The sequence below is a fragment of the Cyprinodon tularosa genome, unplaced genomic scaffold (assembly GCF_016077235.1).
Source record: "Cyprinodon tularosa strain WSP-4 unplaced genomic scaffold, ASM1607723v1 ctg140, whole genome shotgun sequence".
In the NCBI taxonomy this organism is placed as follows: domain Eukaryota; kingdom Metazoa; phylum Chordata; class Actinopteri; order Cyprinodontiformes; family Cyprinodontidae; genus Cyprinodon; species Cyprinodon tularosa.
In genome coordinates, this window is record NW_024038221.1 from 84,337 (window position 1) to 102,176 (window position 17,840).

The 17,840-nt window shown below is 37.2% G+C and overlaps 1 protein-coding gene across 1 annotated transcript in view; it reads left to right on the plus strand.

Annotated features, from left to right (window-relative positions):
• Positions 1 to 17,840, plus strand: part of lrp8 (low density lipoprotein receptor-related protein 8, apolipoprotein e receptor) — a 143,155-nt gene that overhangs the window by 53,056 nt on the left and 72,259 nt on the right. Inside the window, exon 3 of the mRNA XM_038278392.1 lies at positions 274 to 402. Coding sequence (XP_038134320.1) covers positions 274 to 402 — 129 coding nt within the window. The remainder of the gene's footprint in view (positions 1 to 273; positions 403 to 17,840) is intronic.

The following is a 17,840-nucleotide window of genomic DNA, read 5'->3' on the forward strand; positions in this document are numbered from 1 at the left end:
TTTGTCTGCCCTGACAGCGTTCTTTGTTCCACTGTTGCTGTGTGTCTAGTTAAATAGCAGGCCTTTGAGAAGAAATCGATTTTGGCAACAAGATAACTAAGTTATCAAACTGTTTCATTGACTGACTGTTCTTTCTCTCCATTTCTTGTCCCATTTTTGCTATTCCATCTCCTTTCTTTCTTCCCATTTCCCCCCTCTCTTCTCTCATGTTTCCCTTTTCTGTCATTCCCTCTGCGTTTTCCTCGTTTGCTTTCCCGCCCCCTCTCACAACAGGCCGACAGACTTGTCCACCAGATAAGTTTGATTGTGGAGGAGTTGCCAGCAAATGTGTTTCGTTATCATGGCGATGTGACGGAGAGAGGGACTGTGAAAACGGGGCAGATGAGGAGGAGTGTGCTGCAGGTAAGCCTTTAGTTTGGTTATTTTGAATATAGGAAACCCCCCAAAAATGTTGAGCATTCTAAAATGCATATCACATTTCCAACTTTCAGAGTGTATATTAATATATTTAGAGTCAAGCAATATGTAAGTGAATTATTACAAATATTTACACACTCAACAATATTGTCACCTTTTAAATGTTTCAACAGGATGGGCATAAAAGATTGACTAAAATGCATCATTTAAATCACTATAATTATTCGAATCTGTTTTCCAGCATAAAGCTCCAATTTAATGAGAGATTTGCCAGATGTAAATACCTTGAGTAAAAATAGCCACATGTTCCAATATTTACAGGTATAATGGAAGATTAGTTGCTAATTTTTGAAAAGACCCATCCTCTCCTCTTAAAAAAAAAAAAGGAAATGCATATGCACAACGCTGTATCCACTCCAGGGGGTAAAGTGTAATAAATGTGTGCAAGAGCTTGCACAAGCCCATTTCTCCTCGTGCACGTTCTGTCTAAAAGTCGCTGTTTATAAGCTTACTTTCCAGAAGAAGTTTTGCAAGTATTCCACGACTCACCACCAGTAAGTGAAAACGTGTACGAGCACGTAGGACGGTAAACTTATCACCACACATCCTCCCCTTTACCCCCAAAGATACTTTAAATACCTTCTTTGATATTGTTAAATGCATTTCACTTATTTCAAGTTTTATTTATTTGTTACTAAATTTGACTGTAGTCTTCAGATGCTAATTCCAGAACACTTGATACATTTTATTTTATTATTTTTTTAGACTGCATAGAGGTACACAGAGAATATTAGCTGCATTAGCTGGATACAGTAGTAGCCATTCAACAGAGATGGGAAGTAAAGAAGTACAAATACTTCGTTACTGTACTCAAGTAGATTTTTCTGATATTTTTACTTTACTTTACTACTTATTTTTATGGCGACTTTTTACTTCTACTCCTTACATTTTTACACAAATATCTGTACTTTCTACTCCTTACATTTTTAAAAATTGTCTCGTTACTTTAGTTTTGAATCATTTCAATGGAGTTACCGTTATTATTTTTCACGTCATCGATACTGTGAAAACGGAGCCGTTTTCCCCCTCTGTTCCCAAAGTATAGCCGCCGCCGTCTATCACACACAGCGTCACATCCTTCTCTACATTTCCCAGCATGCACCACAGACCGGCCGTCATGGCGGCGGCAGTTCCAAACAATTCACCCGGTAATTTACACTAGTTCTGAAATTACAACGTCACCTTTCATTCAAAACTTTACTTACTCACCAGCGTAGCGAACTCTCAAGGTATCCACTGCGACAGCTTCAGTAAACATTCCGTATTCGGCAATAAAACTTCCCAGTCAGTATGCTGCATTTGACGCACCACTACAAGATGAATCGACAGATTCGGCGGTATTCATTGGCGGCAAATCATTGCAGCTTGGTGGCGGTGGCGTTAGCATAGTAGCATGGAGGACGAGATGATTGAAAATGAACACAACGGAGATCTGGTCCTATTGGCAGACATCCATTTAAAATGTAGGCAACGGCATGAAAAAAGTGGTTTCTACTTTTACTTTTATACTTTAAGTAAATTTACAAGCCTGTACTTTGTTGCTTTTACTTGAGTAAAGAAGTTTAATCAGTACTTCCACTTTTACCAGAGTATTTTTTAACACAAGTATCTGTACTTTTACTCAAGTATGGAAAGTGAGTACTTTTGCCATCTCTGCCATTCAACATTTCCCCACATTCCTTGATGGGCCCTTGGCTGGTCCCCTACAATTCCTTTTTAAACATCAATATTTGCACTAAAATATTCTTTCTGTGATGATTTGTGGACATGAAGATCTAAAGGGAAGCACCATCTCCTGGTCAGACCCTGTAATTCAGTGAAAGGGTGGAGTCAGAGTAAAAAAACAATTGCACGCCCAGGAGAAGGCCAGTGGCTGGAAGTTAGATGGGATTTTGCCAGGAGCTGCAGGGAAATGGGCTGCCATTCTGCTGGTGTTTGACTGGAAAGGGCCATTTTGAATGGCTGTTACTGCTATGCTTGGATATCTAGCCTGAAGCAAAGTGTAGTTTCCCAAAGGAAGAATTAAACGTTACATGAATATAAGGGATAAGCAACTCTCCTAGAGATTGTTTTTTTGAGCAGTGCGTTGCTAAACAAAAGTATAATTTCTTTCTTGTAAACAAGGAAAACCTGCTGGAATCAATATCCTGCCGGCTGTGCAGAGAAACAGGTCAGGGAGGCAGTTTATACAGGTGCTGGTCATAAAATTAGAATATCATGAAAAAGTAGATTGATTTCAGTAATTCCATTTAAAAAGTGAAACTTGTATATTATATTTATACATTACATACAAACTCATATATTTCAGATGTTTATTTTGTTTAATTTTGATGATTACAAATGACAACAAAGGAAAATCTCAAATTCATCATATCAGAAAATTAGAATATTACTGAAGACCAATAAAAACAAAGGATTTATAGAAATGTTGGCCAACTGAAAAGTATGAACATGAAAAGTATGAGCATGTACAGCACTCAGTATTTAGTTGGGCCTCCTTTGGCCTGTATTACTGCAGCAATGCGGCGTGGCATGGAGTCGATCAGTCTGTGGCACTGCTCAGGTGTTATGATAGCCCAGGTTGCTCTAATAGTGGCTTTTAGCTCTTCTGAATTGTTGGGTCTGGTGTATTGCATCTTCTTCTTCACAATACCCCATAGATTTTCTATGGGGTTAAGGTCAGGAGAGTTTGCTGGCCAATTAAGAACAGGGATACCATGGTCCTTCAACCAGGTACTGGTAGCTTTGGCACTGTGTGCAGGTGCCAAGTCCTGTTGGAAAATGAAATCTGCATCTCCAAAAAGTTGGTCAGCTGCAGGAAGCATGAAGTGCTCTAAAACTTCCTGGTATGTGGCTGCGTTGACCCTGGACCTCAGAAAACACAATGGACCAACACCAGCAGATGACATGGCACCCCAAACCATCACTGACTGTGGAAACTTTACACTGGACTTCAAGCAACGTGGATGAAGTGCCTCTCTTCTTTTCCTTCAGACTCTAGGACCTTGATTTCCAAAGGAAATGCAAAATTTACTTTCATCAGAGAACATGACTTTGGACCACTCACCAGCAGTCCAGTCCTGTTTCTCTTTAGCCCAGGCAAGACGCTTCTGACGCTGTCTGTGGTTCAAGAGTGGCTTGACACAAGGAATGCGACAGCAGAAACCCATGTCTTTCATACGTCTGTGTGTGGTGGTTCTTGAAGCACTCACTCCAGCTGCAGTCCACTCTTTGTGAATCTCCCCCACATTTTTGAATGGGTTTTGTTTCACAATCCTCTCCAGGGTGCGGTTATCTCTCTTGCTTGTACACTTTTTTCGACCACATCTTTTCCTTCCCTTCGCCTCTCTATTAATGTGCTTGGACACTGAGCTCTGTGAACAGCCAGCCTCTTTAGCGATGACCTTTTGTGTCTTGCCCTCCTTGTGCAAGGTGTCGATGGTCGTCTTTTGGACAACTGTCAAGTCAGCAGTCTTCCCCATGATTGTGTAGCCTATAGAACTAGACTGAAAGACCATTTAAAGGCTTTTGCAGGTGGTTTGAGTTAATTAGCTGATTAGAGTGTGGCACCAGGGGCCATCAATTTTGAACCTTTTCACAATATTCTAATTTTCTGATATGATGAATTTGAGATTTTCATTTGTTGTCATTTGTAATCATCAAAATGAAACAAAATAAACATCTGAAATATATGAGTTTGTATGTAATGTATGAATATAATATACAAGTTTCACTTTTTAAATGGAATTACTGAAATCAATCTACTTTTTCATGATATTCTAATTTTATGACCAGCACCTGTAGAGCTTTGCGGATCGTAAAGAATGATAGAAAGTTACATCCTCTTGAACTTTCTCTGGCATCTCATAATTAGCCCTTCTAGCATTTTTTTTAAACTGTGTTATTTAAAATCCTTGCTATACAAAGGTAGGTAGAATTTGTGGCAGCTCTAGTATGCCTCTGACTCATTAGGCATAGGGTGGCCACATACTCCTATTAGCTGTCTAGTTTGAGGGCAAGACTGCTTCATGGGTCGATAGGGTGATGTGTTGATATTGCATGGCTTGTGCAACTTGACAGCTGCAGATTGTAAAGGAATAATGAAGACAGATGTCAATTTTCAGATGGGATATACAGCTCAAATCTGAAGCATTTGCTTGGTCACCAACTGGATGGTTGCCCTGAGTTGTCCATCATTATTTTGAAATGGTTTATGCGGAAACTTTTATGAACAGAGGTTATGTTTTCCTCTCATTCTAAATTTCTGGTGTTAATTTTAAAAACTCACTGTCCATAAAGCATGGTTAAATTTTTCTTTAATTTGTTTAAAGCACAATATTTTATTATTTAGTATTAATACCATTATTTTTTGAATTCTTATTATAAATACCTCCGATTACACGGCATAGAAACTTCTATTTCTTTTACGGCCACTATTAAACTGCTAAAAGAACATGCAATATTGTGAGTAACAAGACAGAACGGTTGTGCAGTTTGTTTTGCAATCTTTGCACGGACAAAATAATTATTGCTTGTTCAATTTAGCGCTCCTTATTTGGAATCTTTGAAGATCAGGCCCGTTGAGCTTTTGTGATTTCCAAACCTGAAACAAACAGAAACATGGAAGTATATCATTTTTCAATAAATGGGTTGAATCACAGAAAATGTTCCTTAAACTCGATATAGGTATGCATATTTCTACAGGATGGATTTGTTTAGATCAATCTGCTCTTTCTGTTATAACTGTTAATTCTCCATTTGTAAAGACCAGCTGTTATCTTCATCTGACACATTGACATTTGTCTTAAAGATAATCAACCAAATACTTTGTGGAATTTTATAAACTCATAATGAATCATGAGAAGAAAAACTTGTGTAGTTGATGTGTGAGCAATCTTAGCAGCTTTAATCCTTACCGAGTAGTAGAAAATGTAAAAAAAAGAAATCTGATTATAATTGCTAACAGATCTAGAGAAAATGTCTAACCTTTCGTGAAATAATTGTAGCCAAGACTGCTTTTTATCTTCCTTTGTGGCCTTAAAATAAGAAGTGCAAGATTTTGGGCTCCTTCTAAGGTCCTTAATAATTTAGACCCCCCCTGGCTAGTATCAAAGCAGTTAAATGTGCTCTGGTTCTTTAATCTCCTGCTCCTCAACCTCTCAAAGCAATTGGTTGTTAAATTGAGGTGCTTTCGAGAATGTAAAGCTGTTTGTTCAGCAACTAGCAAGAGATTACATACAATAAACCGTTAGTTTGAATGTCTTCTTTCTATTAATTTCAGCTGACTTTGCCTCACCTGTCAGGTACACCGAATACCAGAATATTTGGATCTGTTGACAAAGGTTCTACATTTACCAGCTTTTTCTACATTCGACTTTTCTAACTCTGTTGGACCAGTTAATCAAATACAGCGAATACAGAAATAGACATTCAACCCAGACTGATGATGCTATTTTACATACCCGCTTTGTTTCTCTCATGTCCAATTTATTAAAAAAATAACAAAATTTCTATGTTAACTTTCTATTTTCTCTGCACCAGTGCTTGATTTCTTTTAATTATCTGACATGAAGGCCAAACATAGATCATATATTCTTTTTAATGCCTTTCATCTTTCTGACCTGTGTAAGCTTCTGTCTATTATTGTATGTGGTTAATAAAGCTGCTTAAAATTTCATGGGATTTTCAATGATAATTGATTTTGAGCCTCATGTGGTTTGACTGTGTCTGAGGTGTTATGGCAGGCCTGCTGGTTTAATAACCTGCCGACATCATCTTTTGATCTATCATTTAGAGATATAGGAATGAATATTAATATTAATGTGGCATCCGTAGAACGGCGTTTGTTAACTGAGATCTCTCATAAATGTTGACTCCAGTAGACGCACAGAACTAAATGGGGCTGTGGAGAGTTTTGGTTAATCAGCTGAAAGGCTAAATGGCCTGGGTAGGCCAAACCATATCTGCATATGTTCTTGTTAGAAAGAACAGAAATTGTCTTCAATGTGTTGCAAATGTATCATTATCAGAATATCCAGGTATGCAATAGGCATTACCTAAAGAAATGTTTGGTCTGTAACAAATGTCAGGTAATTTTTTAACAACCATGAATAAAGGAACTCAGTTTCTGTCATGTATTCACTGAAACTTGGTGAATGCAAAAGGTATTGTGGGGGTAAGGTGGTGAAGTCATTAAGACATGAAAACTATAGCTTGCTTCATTGATAAACACCAAATGAAGGGCAGAATATTTTTTTCTGGGAAAAAAACTAAAAAAAAATAATCTGTTGAGATGTATAAAACACATCTCAACAGCTTTATTTTACATTATTACAAAACTTATCGATTTGTTCTTATGTTGCACAGCAATAGTTGTACAGTATTTTTTTATGATTAGATCTGAATAATGTATTACTGAAACAGAGCACACTTTCTTTATACTATGACTTTAGGTGAACTTCATGCACAGCTTATTTGGTTGTGAACCTAAAAATTGTTTCTGTTTGAGTTTGGAGGGATTTGACATTGTTCTTTTTGCAAGTGGTATGTAGTCTGTAACAAAACATGTGTGACGATAGTTTATCCAGTTGGACAAAATTGAGTAGGTTAAGGTGGAGCATGAAAACAGAAATCCAGTAAAACTCTCAGGGACCGTCTGAGTGCAGAATTTATACATATATATATATAAATCTATTTAATACATGTATTTATATATATTTATATATATATATATATATATATATGCACAGTGTGAAGAGGAACCAACCTAGCATACATCACTGGATGTGTGATGTGTGTTGGATCTTTTTTTTATATATAATATACTTTAGCTAGTGCAGTTGTAAAATAGCCACTGGGGAATGATTGTGTTGAGGATTGAACCAATTAGCATCTTAAAATATTTTTTTAATTTTAGAGGCTTTAAAGCTCACTATCCATAGACTAAACTCTGAAGCAAGCACAAAGTTTAGTCATCCAAAGTTAGTTTAAATCTGGCTTATGAACACAGATTTCCAAGGCTTTCATCCAGCCATTAATCCTCACAACCGTTCACATTCACCTCTGATGTTCTCTCCTATGCTCCCTCCTTTAACAGCAATAGTTGGAGGACAGCTAATGTTGATTAGGGGTTCCTAATTGAGCATATCCAAATGTTGAATAAAACATGAATCCAGGAGGAGAGGTTCTTTAATAAATTTAGTTAGAGGAGGCCTCTTAAGAAAGTTTGTGTCTTTAATTTATGTTAATGTGAAATTGCCTTCGTTTAGGGACACAGTAGATATCTGTGTTAATCTGCTTCAGGGTGTGTGGGGGGGATTATTAATTTATATTTATGGTGGGGGTTTGTTTCAAAGGGGAGAAGATTTTTTTTTTTTTTATATATTTTTCTGTTTGTTTTTTAAGAGATACCGTAAAACATATTTTTGTCATATTGTTGTTGTTTTTTTTTTAAACTTTATAAAACCATCAAATGAAAAACCGTAAAAGTTTAGACTGTAGACATATTCTCTCTCAGCTATTAGAAACCTTTCTTATATTTCTACTGGATCTGTTAACTTTCTATTAATTTCATCCACTAGATCCTGGAAGTAATTTCTTCCACCCTCCAAATGTATTTGCAACCATAACAAAATTTTCCTTTTATTACAGTGGGATAGTTTAAAAAACGTTTAAGTCTTAAAAAACTAAACTCACTAAAGAAAATTTATTCAGATTATAATATCATGAAGTAAAATTTATATTTTTTCTTATTCACCAAATCATGTGCGTACAGGGTGTGGCCATTCACAATATTGTAATTAATTATATTAATTCAATTATATATTTTTCTCAATTGCCTTTATTTTTTAAACTGATCAGCTTTGTTTCATACATTTGGAAATAGAAAGAAGTGACTTTGTTCTTCTTTAAAATACAATTCTGCCCATGGGACAATATAACCCTGCCCCCAGACTATCACTCCTTTGACTGCAAATGAGCAAGTCCTGACTGGTAGCTGTTTGTCTTTAACTTATTCTGACTTGAACTATGTAGATCAAAAGAGATCTGGCTTATCTCATGATGTACTGTATGTCTTTCCTAATTGGAAGAGAAATATGACTTCGATATAATTCTAGGCATAATTCTTGCACTGCTTAAGATGGCTACAAGTTGGAGTAGCTATAATGGATATGGCGTTTAAAAGAAGTTTAATTAATCTGCTTGTGGATCAGAGTTCAACAAGCTCAGCATCTTTCTCTCCTGCTACAATTAAACAGACATCCAACCCTCCTTTGACCCAAGACTTTCCTCTTTTACCTTAAATGTTTGATCTTCCATCTCTGGCACTGACCCTCCTGCTTCTATGTGCTTTTTTTTCTCCAACCAAATCAGAAGATGTTGCTGCTCCCTTTCCCTCCCACCTGTCTTTCTGTGTCAAATAAAAAGGCAACTGGAGACCCTGAATCACATTAAGACACCAGGTCAAGGACCCTCCGGGCTCTGGGCCAGACACCAGAGAATGCTACGGAGCAGAGCTGCTTCGTGGGATTCTACAGCACCTCTTAGACCCAGAAAGCTTCCTTCCTTGTTCCAGTACCAGAGAAAACTCAGCCAACAGTCTTTAATGACCATAGACCCTTTGTCTTGACATCCCACGTCAAGAAGGTCCTACAAAGAGACTCGTTTGTTCATCTGAGCAGACAAACAGGCAGCTATCAGAGCCCCCTGCAGTTTGCTTATCCCCGTGGAGTTGGAGTTGATAATGCCATCATACACCTGCTTCACCAAACCCACTGTCATTTAGATAAGGCAGACAGGCACTGTGAGGATCACGTTCTTTGATTTCTCCAGTGCATTCAACACAATTAAGCCTTACTTATTTTGTCAGAAACTCCATAAGACCAAGCTGGAGGACATCAACAATTGCCTGGATCAAAGACTATCTGACAAACAGACCACAGGTTGTTAGACTGAAGAGCCAGATGTATAATCAACTAGTCAGCAGTACAGGAGCACATCGGACAGTACTTTAACCATTTCTTTTTATCTGTACACCTCTGACTTCCAGAACCAGAGTTGTGTCATCTTCAGAAATGCTCCAATGACTCTGCAGTCGTTTGGTCCAGATACGCCACTGTGAAGCCATCTACAAGGAGGGACAGAGCAGGCTGTACTTCTTAAGGAAAACTTAGGCCCTTCGGCGTTTGCAACAAGACACTGCATATCTTCTATAAGTGTGTTTTGGAGAGTTTGAACTTATTCTCCAATTATTGCTGGGGTAACAGAATCATAGCAAATGACTTAAAAAACCTCAACAGGCTGATAAAGAAGGTTCTGTTCTAGGAACTCCTCTGGTTAACCTGACAACAGCCAGATGCATGTCTCACTCCGCCTAGCTCCACTCACATACATCTGGGAACCCGCTCATTGAAAGTGATTTCCCCAACCGAATTTATGGTCTGTCCAATCAGGACGCAGGGTGGGTGTGTCCTGGAGTGGAGAAGCGACCGTGAGATTCCAACAACAATGGCGGCTCGCATTGAGGAAGCAAGCGTTAGCATTGATGCTGCTATTTCTTCTGTGTTGTCCAATCTATCTGATATTGTTTCATCAAAAGAACATCAGAGTACGGCTTTGAAGGCTTTTGTCGGTGGAAACGATGTTTTCGCCCTTCTCCCGACCGGATTTGGCAAGAGCTTGATCTACTAAATGGCTCCTCCTCTCACAGCGTCACGGGTTAGCTTCGGTATGAGTGGTTGAAATAGCACGTCAATAAAAATGACAGACAAGTGGCTTATCCAATCATATGCAAGGAGTTTTGATAAGGCCCAGCCTTCAGTAAAGGCAATTCCTATGGCGGGTTCCCAGATGTATGTGAGTGGAGCTGGGCGGAGCGAGACATGCATCTGGCTGTTGTCAGGTTATCCTCTGGTACCTCTGGAGATGATTTTACAAAAAATAAATCTTTAAAGTGAAGAACAATATGGACAACAGTGAGCATCATCTTCAGAAGATTGTTAAACAACAACATAGTGTCTTCAGTAAGAGGCTTCTACAGATCTGGGGCAAAACAGACCACTATATCCACAACAACTCGGAAAAAGTTGAAAAAAAAATTGAGTTACAACATTTAATCTCTCTTTGGGATCATTGAAGTATTTCTGAATTGAACTGAATCATTTACAAATCCAGGTTTCTTAGCTCCAGTGTGTTCTGTCTGCAAGAGTTACTGCTTGCTTTGCATTTTATGCACTCTGTTGAGAGCAACTAAAAGGGTCAACAGAAAGAGCGAATTGTCAGAGGAGCTTCATCCAGGCCCCGGGGGAACTTTTGATCTTTTCGTATCACCCTGTGCTGCTGACTTGCATTAGGGCGTTCTGTGGCTGAATCGATGCCCTCCAGGGATGTTTTAGCTGGTGTTTTATCACAGGATATAGAAGGGCAGAAGAAAAGGATTACATTATATCTGTGATCTTTGTGTGCATGTGTGTTGAAGGAGGAAATTCACAAACACGGAATACAATCTGATGCCAACTCAGGTTGTTGATTCTTCTTTAACATATAAGCAGTACAGCATATCTAATGAAACTCGCTTGTTTAAACTTTCATTTTAATTTCTGAAGAAAAAAATCAAAAAAGAAATTAATAGTAAAATTTTTGTTTTGTTTTTCTTGCTTTACCCACATTTCTATTAAAATATTTTACTCCAAAGAACTGCAGTTCTTGCCTGTTTCATCTTAGGTTTCTCCCCACCACCCCTTCTTTCATTTATAATCCTGCGCCTGCTCTCACTGTGTGCGTAGGTGTAATGTATTGGAGCCCCGCACACAAACCGGCTCTCTGGGAACCCAGACGCAGTTGCACTTTAGATGCAAGCAGGCTGGTTTCTAAAAAAGAGGGCTTTAATATTATTACCTTTCTCTATTTCAGGTGCATTGCCGTCCACTTCCATTCACTCAAATATACAGCACACATTTTTTAAAGTATCATCAGAGATGAAAGCAAATACTTCTTGTGCTGAAAAAAAACAACCAAGGTAGCACACAGCTTGGCTCCTGTCCAGCAGGGTAGCAATATACAGCAAAATATTAATAAATTCAGTTTATTTATAAAGCGGCAATTCACAACACATGTCATCTCAAGGCACTTTACAATTCAACTAGATCAAACAGTCCAATTGGAATCAAAGAGGAAAATCCTTTATTTCCCCCTTTTTTCAGCTTCATTGGCCAATATGTCCATATAATACAAAGTATTTTCTCCCCATTACTACCTTACTGCCCGTCAATAAACTTTAACTGGGAATAATTTAATTTAACCGGTATTTTCAACTCTGCAAGCTCCACCACATAATTACTAGTTTCACATTATTAAAGTTGCACAACAGTTGCCTAAGTATTTCAAGACAGAGCCACATGTCTGGGCATTTGTATGGGTACATTTTAAAGTTTGTAACTATGAGTCCTTGTTCTTTTTTCCCCCTCCAATTATTCTTTTATTTTTTGCTAACAATTACAATGTAAAGTCCAAAATAGGGCTACTTATGCTCTTCCCACAGCAGCAGTGCCTGCTATCTCTGTAGGCTGTAATCATGGAGCGTGCAGATATGTACCTGAATCCCACCAACCACCAGTTATCAATGTGCAGTGTGGTGTAGTATCAGCTCTTGTATGATCAGTGTAAAGGAGGGAACAATAATGGAAATGGCAAAAATTATCTTTCCTTATTCTGCATTGTTTAACAGCAATGCAGGACAACTTCATCCACAGCAGTGCTGGGGTTTCTTTCTGAGAGAGTGTGTCATCACAAATGTTCTCCAGTCTCACTTTGATGGGGTCTAAAACTTTCTTCTAAATTTAAAAGGTAACCCTATCACCAGTAAGGGCGTATACAGCCAGGAGACAAGGTGAGCGGAGTTGCGCTAATTGGGAGTGGGTATGGTCTGCACAGGTGGAAATAAAGAGCACTCAGCTCGCCAGTGGGGATGAGAGCAGAATGTAAACATCAGTAAACAGTCAGGCCAGAATCATAACAACCTCTCTTAGGGCATTTATTTCTTTGGTGAATTTCTACCAAGGGTTTCTCTGTAGGTATTGCATGTTTATTTATTGAGAGGATGAGGTGGCAAATAGAGGTTAAAGTCAACTAACCTTTCGAAATCCAACTAAGGAAATATAACCCCATTATAAGAAATTTAGGAACAAGTTAACAAGCTTTAAGAGTAGAGTCCTGCGATCGAACATCAAGGCTTTGATGTTTCAAAAGCCAATGTAGTGCTACCAGTTAATTATTAAATTTAAAAGGACTTTATCTAAGTTTATAAAAAAAAATATATTTAAATAACATTGTATTTGCAGATGCATCCAAACTACTGTTCCTCCACTGTTCAGCGGGTGTAACAAATGCATCCAATGCTGAATAGGTCCAATGTATCAAACAACCAAAGCGTTATATTAAAGATGGATTTTTGGATATTCAGATGTGACCAACATCCAGTTCGACTAAAACAGCAATGGCAACTCCACGTAAGATTAAAATGGTTAAAATCTTGCTAAATACAAGAACGAGTAAAAGAAGGCCGCAATTCTGTATTTTGAGCACAGGTGGCAGTATCATTAAATAACACTATAATCAGTGTTGTGCCTGAACGCGTTCATTGAATGAAAGTTCATGAACTCGTTCATATTTTGGGCGAACGTGAACTGAACGTACTGCATTACTGCCTGATGAACGTTATTGTGAACTCGTTCATTCTGGTGTCTGTGAACGGCACGCTCTCTCAGTTCAGCTCCGTTCAATAGGTTGGCAGATTTCTATAGAGTCCTCCAGGCGAAACCCCGGCTAAATCAAACCGTAAACAGGCCTTAATATGTAGCGGGAAAAACACCCAATCTGGCAACACCAGCTACGTAACCTTAAATTCCTACCTCCTACCTCAGCCTGGTCCCTCAGTTTGTGTTAGTAAAATCTTCTTGAGCGGAGATCTTCAACAGGGGATCCGCGACCCCTAGGGGGTCTACGGAGGTACTGCATGAGGGTCTGCATGGTTAGTTGATATTTTTATATTCCCCCCTGCAATTTTTTCCCCCACTAATTGAAATGTCTTTAAATACTCATTAACATGAAATCAACACACTGTAGTAAACAGATAAATGGAGACAAAAGATGTCTTTCAGTCATCAATGCACACATTCAGCGACACACAGGAGCTCTTTCAAGCTGGGCACCGTTTCCTTCACAACAACCAGGAATCAGAATCAGAAAAACTTTAATAATCCCAGGGAGAAATTTATTTCTTTACATTACTCCATCTGTAATAGAGTGACTATAGGACACAATTTCATACAATATATATAGTTAGGGGGTCCCCGCTCCATCTCGCCATCAGTTTGGGGGTCCTTGGTCTGGAAAAGAAGACCCCTGTTCTTGAGGGTTTTACTATCCATGTAACTTGTTTGTTAAACCTGCCTGGTATAATTTTCCAGGATTCCAGTATTCCTTTTTAGTATGTATTGAAATGGAATTTCAAATGGAAAAAATTATTAAAATAAAAAAAAACATTTGCACCTTAAAGACTACTTTCCTATTTTTCTTTTAATAATTACTCATAAAAAAGACCATTCAAGCAGCACATTTTTCCTGATGTTTTTGAGAATATACTGTAGGGGTGAAAGCTGCAGCTGCTACTAGTGTGAAGTGAATGGACAGCAACAAAGCGTTAAAGCAACAATGGGGAAATCTGTCCCCTCAATGCTAATGTAAACCCTGGTTGGATAAGGATTCAAAACTGGATATGAAGATGAAATCTGACGCACAGTTTAAGAGTTACAACTGATAAAATAATTGCTGTCTGTGGTTCTACAGTAGGCTATGTGTAATTGAGCAATATATGAAAAAAAAAAGAACTATGAACTAGTTCATTTTTTGGTTTTGAATTATGAACTATGAACTGAACTAGTTCATTTTAAAATGTGTGAACTGAACTTTGAACTAGTTCACTGACTATAATCCCTCTTTAGGGCAAAAACTGTGGCTTGTTGTAGTGAAATAAAAAGGGAGACCTTTTTGTTTTATTATTATTATTCATGCTCCCAGTGTTTATTTTGCGAAATAGGAGAATTCTGACACACACATTATGCATAGCACTATTTATTTACTTTGCTTCTGTATTTCTGCAATCCGGACTTTAGGTATGGAGGGTCAGTTATGTCCAGAATTACTAGTGATTTGTAAATGAGCAGACTCAGCATAAAATGTGACTTTTTTTGCAGCCAAATGGCAGTACAGTTTTTTATGGCATCTGTCCACGTTTGAGGATTTCTATTTGGTTTGTTAATTTCCTAAATGATGTTTATCAGTCATGGAATGGTATTTTGTTCCTTCTGACATTCTAAGAATATGAATTTCACTTTATAAGAAATTATACACATTATCGGCTGTCCTGCTATTGATAATGGTATATTGAAAAAGTTAAATATTTTTTTGTTTGCTATTTGTTTTTGTTTTTTTCCAGCTACATGAAATTTTCTCAGTTTGGGATAAAGCCTTTTTTTTAATCATTTATGTTGCTTTCAAATCCCTTTCTTTGAAAATGATTACAGATTGAAAGATTGTTTCAAACATGGTTTAAACCACTGAGCTGAAAGAAAAGAATCCCCTTCTCCCCGATCCAAAGACTTAATCAATTTAGATTTAACTCTTCCACTTTACTTTTTCTCTCATTTAGATTATCTTATAATCAACACATTTTGCACAGGCACTGGTCTGGCTGGTGAACTTAGCTTGACGTCTTCATTAGGTTCTAAAATGTTGTTACTTTCTTTGTAAATATAGAAACTCATTTTTTTTTAAGCTGTGCAGAAATTAAACATAACATTAAAATATAGAAACCACAAAAAATTCATGTATCAAGAGTTTGTTAAATATTAATCCCATAAATAATATTTGGAAAAAAAGATTTTAGAAGGGAAAGCAAAAACATTTCTGCAGCTGTGAGTGTTTTCAGAGAGGAAACAAATACTGATAAGAGTTCAAAAAATCCAATGAGAAGGGTGATGGTGGAGTCGCATCCTACATTTAACAGACTAAATCTTTAGATCATTGAAATGTTGCCCATAATACTTACTTTCCCTCTACTTCCATATCCTTGCTAGATAATCCATCACACTCCTTTACCCAAAAAACTAAACCACTGGGGTGGCTTGTAAAGCTTTTTATATTCAGGCCTAAACTGCTGTCAGATGGCATTTTGATTGAGCTGTCAAAAAATGCATGGCACAGTCCCCACAGTACTCTATTGTCATGCATGTGGTTAAAATGTGATTTTCCCTCAGGAAAACCAGTCTGGTAACAAAGGGTTTCAATCTCAATGAATTTGGTCGTGAATTTCTCTTTATCTTTGCTATTTCTCTTGGATTCCCCCGACTCTACTGCCATAGTACATCAAGACATTGTCATGATGCTTTTTACTCTAAATTTGACATTTATACATTACAGCCTAACCAGTGTGGGGGGAAAAATTATCTCTATTTGGAAATGTGCTGTTGAAATTATACAATTATGTTAGAAAGTCTACTTTACAGGAATAATTAATTTATTGAAGTTGCAGTGTTCCCATTATAGGCATACTGTTTACTATATATTGTGCTTGTTACTGTAAGATACCAACATTTAAGACCAGTATACCCAGACTGTGGAAAATCTGGATCTTAAAATAAATGCACTTTAAATTGGTTTTTGTTTTGTTGTCACAAAAAAGTAGCATATAACCCCATTATTATTTTCTCTCTGTGTAATGTTTTTCCATATTTTTATACGAGGGAAATACATCATTTGTGCTTTGAAAAATTAGGCATAAAATTACTTTGCTCTTTGAACAATGTTAAGATTAGGCATCAGTGTAGCTACATAAGTATTAAAAATAAAACTCATGGTAACAATATCAGGTGTACAGTTGCACAGGTTTTAAATCCAGATTCTCTGCCATTTCCTGTTCAGGTACAATAAAAGAACACCATTAAATCACCTTTAGTTACCTGACTGCAAAAATAATTGAGTTCTATGACAATGACCACTTTATTCTGTGCAGGATTTTGTATTATTTATCTTTCTAGTTTATGTGTGTCTAACTGTGATGTAAGGCTGAACAATTTTGCCAAAAATCAACACTGCAATTTTTTCATCCAATACTGCGATCGAGATTTTGTTGGATGTTCTGCTGCACTAACCACAAACAGCTTTACCTTTAAGGTTTTATTGTCTTCATGACTTTGAAAACTTGCTTCTCCAGATTCTGCTGTTGCAGGACTTCACCGTTTTACTGTGTGGAAAAGTTCTTACTATTCCCACCTGTGTGGCCCAAACCTCCTTTAAGCATATTACTGCTACCTGAAGGGCTGGAGTGAGAAAGTCTGTTTTACTTTTTTTAATTGCTTCTGCAATCTTGGAAATTGCATTTTGTTAAAATGTGATTAATTGTACCGACCCTACTGTGATGCTTTGCTTTGTTGATGTGTGCATTGGGAAGCCTCTGCATGCTTACATGTACTCACAGCTCATTGCCTGACATGTTAGACCATAATCTTATTGGATTTCTCTCACTACAGAAACCTTAAAACTACTGAATTGTAGAGTCCATATTTGTTTTTATTCTGTGTAGAAATGCATTAAATACATGACAATATAACTGAAAAGTTTATTTCTTTAATTCAGTTCACCACTTAAAAACAAATATGATTAATTAAACACAGACTGTTGTTTTCAAGCCTTTATTTTGTGAACTTAGTATGTAGTATAAATAAGCATTTTCCACTCATAGCTAATGAAACCACAACAATTAGAATTTGAATATTACATTATACCAATAAAAAAAAAAAATCAAAAATACTTTAATGTTGTCTTTTTTTCAAAAGGTACTTTTAATGAAACAGACTAGCCCTAACATAAAGCACATTCTAATTCACTGAATGGTTTAGAAGGGTGCATCGTTTGTCCTTGACGAATGTATGCATAACAATTGTGCTGTGTTGTTCATACTGGACATGAGTTCAATAATCTTCCTTCAAAGGGTGAGTGAGCATTTGCAATCTATTAGCTATCTATATGTGTCTCTGGGCAAGCATTGATAGAGAACTGTGATCCCAAATTAAACTGAAACACCTAAGAGGAAAGGTTAAAGTCCAGATGTAATCAGGTCAAGATTACTTACTATTTAATATTGGAATAAATTAAATTAGCCATGTCCTTCATTACTAGTCAGGAGCAGTGCTCTAAATCAATGTGTAAGTCCTCTGACATTTGTTTCTTTAACGGTATTACAGAAAAGGAATATGACTTTTGAACATTTTATTTTCTTTGAAATTATTTAACATGCACAAATTAAT